Below are 2,972 nucleotides of genomic sequence, written 5' to 3'. Positions count from 1 at the left end.
CGTGTCACCCGTATCTATGCCGACGGCCACCCGTCACGGCCGTCGGCATAGATTTGACGTCGTTAGCCGGCCGTGATGAGTGTTGTCGGCGGGCCCGCATCTATGCCGACGGCCAGTATATGCCGACGGCAGCTGTAGGCGTAGTCCGGGATAAGCCGACGGCTGTGTTGTGCCGACGGCTGCTGTCGGCGTAGACGGGGATAGCCCGACGGCCATTGTACGCCGACGGCCAGGATCTAGCTGTCGGCATAGCTCGGATTAGGCCGACGGTGGCCGTCGGCATACATTTGGCTGTCGGCTTAGAGCCCTGTTCCGGTAGTGCTTATTTTGAATTAAATTCCAGATAATTCCAGATATTCCTATACCCCACACACACAGGAGATGATTTGTTCACACTTCACAGTCTCGAGCATATGCTTTATAGAACTTTAAAAGTGTCTAATGGTATTGCGAAAGTAAAAAGAGATGGAACCAATACATACTGCAACATCTAAGAAAAATCCTAGTAACTAATAATACAGCGTAACTAGCTTAACTCAAGGCTCTGGAAAAAGCCAAGTTGGAGACCATGGACCTTCGCCGGCTGTGGACTCCACTACCGTCTCCGACAGCAATGGCGTCACTGTCCGGTCTCTCATGTTGTATACCCCAGAGTCTTGAAAGGCATTCTCACAATTCCCCCCGTTTATTTTTGAAACGAAGGGCCTGCCCGGCTTTAAGTTAAGAAAGGCCAAACCAGGCTGACTAGATCCTTTCTTCTCCTTTAGAAAGTAGATGCAATCTTCTTCGACTCCGGTGCCGCTAGATTGACCTCCGGCACTGGCAGGGAGGGACTCGGAGCACCCTTGGCTGACGAAGAGCGCGCGCCCCATCAATGTATCGACTTCGGTCCAGCGTGCACAGCCGCTGCTGCTCAGGTCCGTTGCTTCCAATACCTTGAAGTGTCGAGTCAGCTTCAAAGGTCCCCAGTCTCTCGGCCACCGCTCGCTGATCCTTTGTTCGACCATCAGCAGCCGATCGCCGGAGACGACAAGGTAGTTCCGCTGCAAGTAGAAGTCGGTCAAGTTAGGATCATACCATGCCTCCTGCCCTACTAGGGTGCCGTGGATGGTTGTCTGCTCGTGGCCGTCGTCCAGGACACGAAGCTCATGCTGACGATATCGCCCCACTTTTGTGGTGAGGAGGGCGTAGATCTTTCCTTTGAAGATGGCAATGTCGCTGACGAGGCCGCCTTCAGGCTCCGCCAACTCCATCGTGGAGCACCTCGTGATGTCCCATGGCTGCCCACGAGTAGAGATGATGACTTTTGCGGTCCCGGAGTTTTCTGACTCCACTAGAGCGGTGATGAGGTGATCGGACGCCACCACCTTCCGGACGACGGGCTTTCCCTGGAACCATAAGGCGGCCTCGGGGACAGGGGTCGTCGCCGAGGGGGAAGGGTTCATCAGGGAGCACCTGCCGTCGCCGTGCACGAGGAAGAGCCTGCTGCCGGTGGAGGCTCGGACGGAGACGCCGTCGTCCGCGACGGGCAGGCGGTGGACGGCGCCATCGGGGAGGCTGCGGAAGGTGCCATCGCAGAGGGCGATCCACGGGAGCAGCGGGGGAAGCGGGCGCAGCAGCCGCGCGTTGGAGCGCCATGGGCGGCAGACGGCGGCGAGGCGGACGCGGTCGGCGTGCGACGGCAGCCGCGAGAGCACGACGCCCAGCAGCTCCGGCTGGAGGTCCGGCCATGGGCACCGGAGAGACGAGCTTGATGACGCGGCCATCGTCGTGTGGTAAGTGCGGATGCGTCCTCTTTAAACAGAGCGATCGATCTGAAGACGAGTCCGTTCTAATTTAGGAAGTTGTTTTTCTTGCGGATCTCGTGGTTGGTTCAATCCCGCTTTCTTCGGTGGCTTTTCTTTCATCAGTTGAGACCAGGCTATGTACTATAGTATGTAGGAGATCCAAGCGTCAGCTTCACCTCACCGGCGTCTTCTCCAGCAACGGTTGATTCACCGGTTGATGCGCTGGTGCCTGGTGGAGCCGCGGGAGGTGCCAAGAAATCGCTTCTGTATCCGTAATTCCGTATGCTAACACTACGTACAAATTTCTTCCATCTTTTGAGATCAGAACTTGTTCTCCTTTACGCAGTGTACATCGTTATCTCCTTTTGAGATCAGAACTCATTATCTGTGCAGGGGCTATTGTCTGCCTTTTGTTTTCTTATATTTGTCAATACTCTTCTTTTTAGGGATGTCAATAGAATCTCTTCGTGTCCTTTTTATGTTTCACAAATGCTACAAGCAAGCCAAAGGGACTACATACATACTACATACATACATAGGATTTGAGGTATACCTTATACACACAATCATACACTAACCAAGTATTTGAGGTATACCTTATACATAACCATACACTAACCAAGTATTTGAGGTATACAAATCCTTGGTGATCAGGATTCAGGGGCTAGTGCGACCCCCAAGTATTTTTGCCTTGTGAGGAAAAAAATGAAATTAAAAAGCCACTCAGACAACACACCAAGTTTGCTACAATGAAAGACTTGCACATTCGGATGCACCCCAAGATCATACATATATAGGAAACTAAGAATCAAGATCACTGAATAAAGATATGCAGATCGTGTTAGGAACCGCTTCCCTGCGTGGAACATGCAGCAGAAAAATGTTGATGTTTTTGCATTTGTTGCTTTGGAACTTATTAGTTTCTGTCATTTGGTTTCTCCCCCTTCCCGGGGAGAGCGGAAAAACCTGACCTGGCCTGTGTAAGCCTGTGGTTTCATTCAATGGAACCGGGGAGTGCTCCCTGTTTTTCTAAAAAGAAAGATAAGCAGATCTAGGCTAACTGGTTGATCCCGAAGTTGTAGCACAGAAAGTTGGGAGTACATATGTTCCAGCTTCCAAGAAAACAGAATTAATCCTGCTAGGTTGATCACATAGCTACCCAAGGGAAAACCCTTGTCGAACACC

The 2,972-nt window shown here is 52.0% G+C and overlaps 1 protein-coding gene across 1 annotated transcript; it reads right to left on the bottom strand.

The window, feature by feature from the left end:
* Positions 1-394: 394 nt before the first annotated feature.
* LOC125518561 lies at positions 395-1,766 on the bottom strand. Its single transcript, XM_048683377.1, has 2 exons — positions 1,416-1,766; positions 395-1,247 (listed from the first exon to the last, which is right to left on the bottom strand). Exons 1-2 carry the CDS (start codon positions 1,764-1,766, stop codon positions 537-539), a joined length of 1,062 nt encoding a protein of 353 aa, XP_048539334.1. The 3' UTR covers positions 395-536.
* Positions 1,767-2,972: the final 1,206 nt, after the last annotated feature.

This window comes from Triticum urartu, chromosome 7, assembly GCF_003073215.2.
Source record: "Triticum urartu cultivar G1812 chromosome 7, Tu2.1, whole genome shotgun sequence".
In the NCBI taxonomy this organism is placed as follows: Eukaryota; Viridiplantae; Streptophyta; class Magnoliopsida; order Poales; family Poaceae; genus Triticum; species Triticum urartu.
Note: the sequence above shows the minus strand (reverse complement) of the source record. Positions and strands in the feature narration are given on the sequence as shown.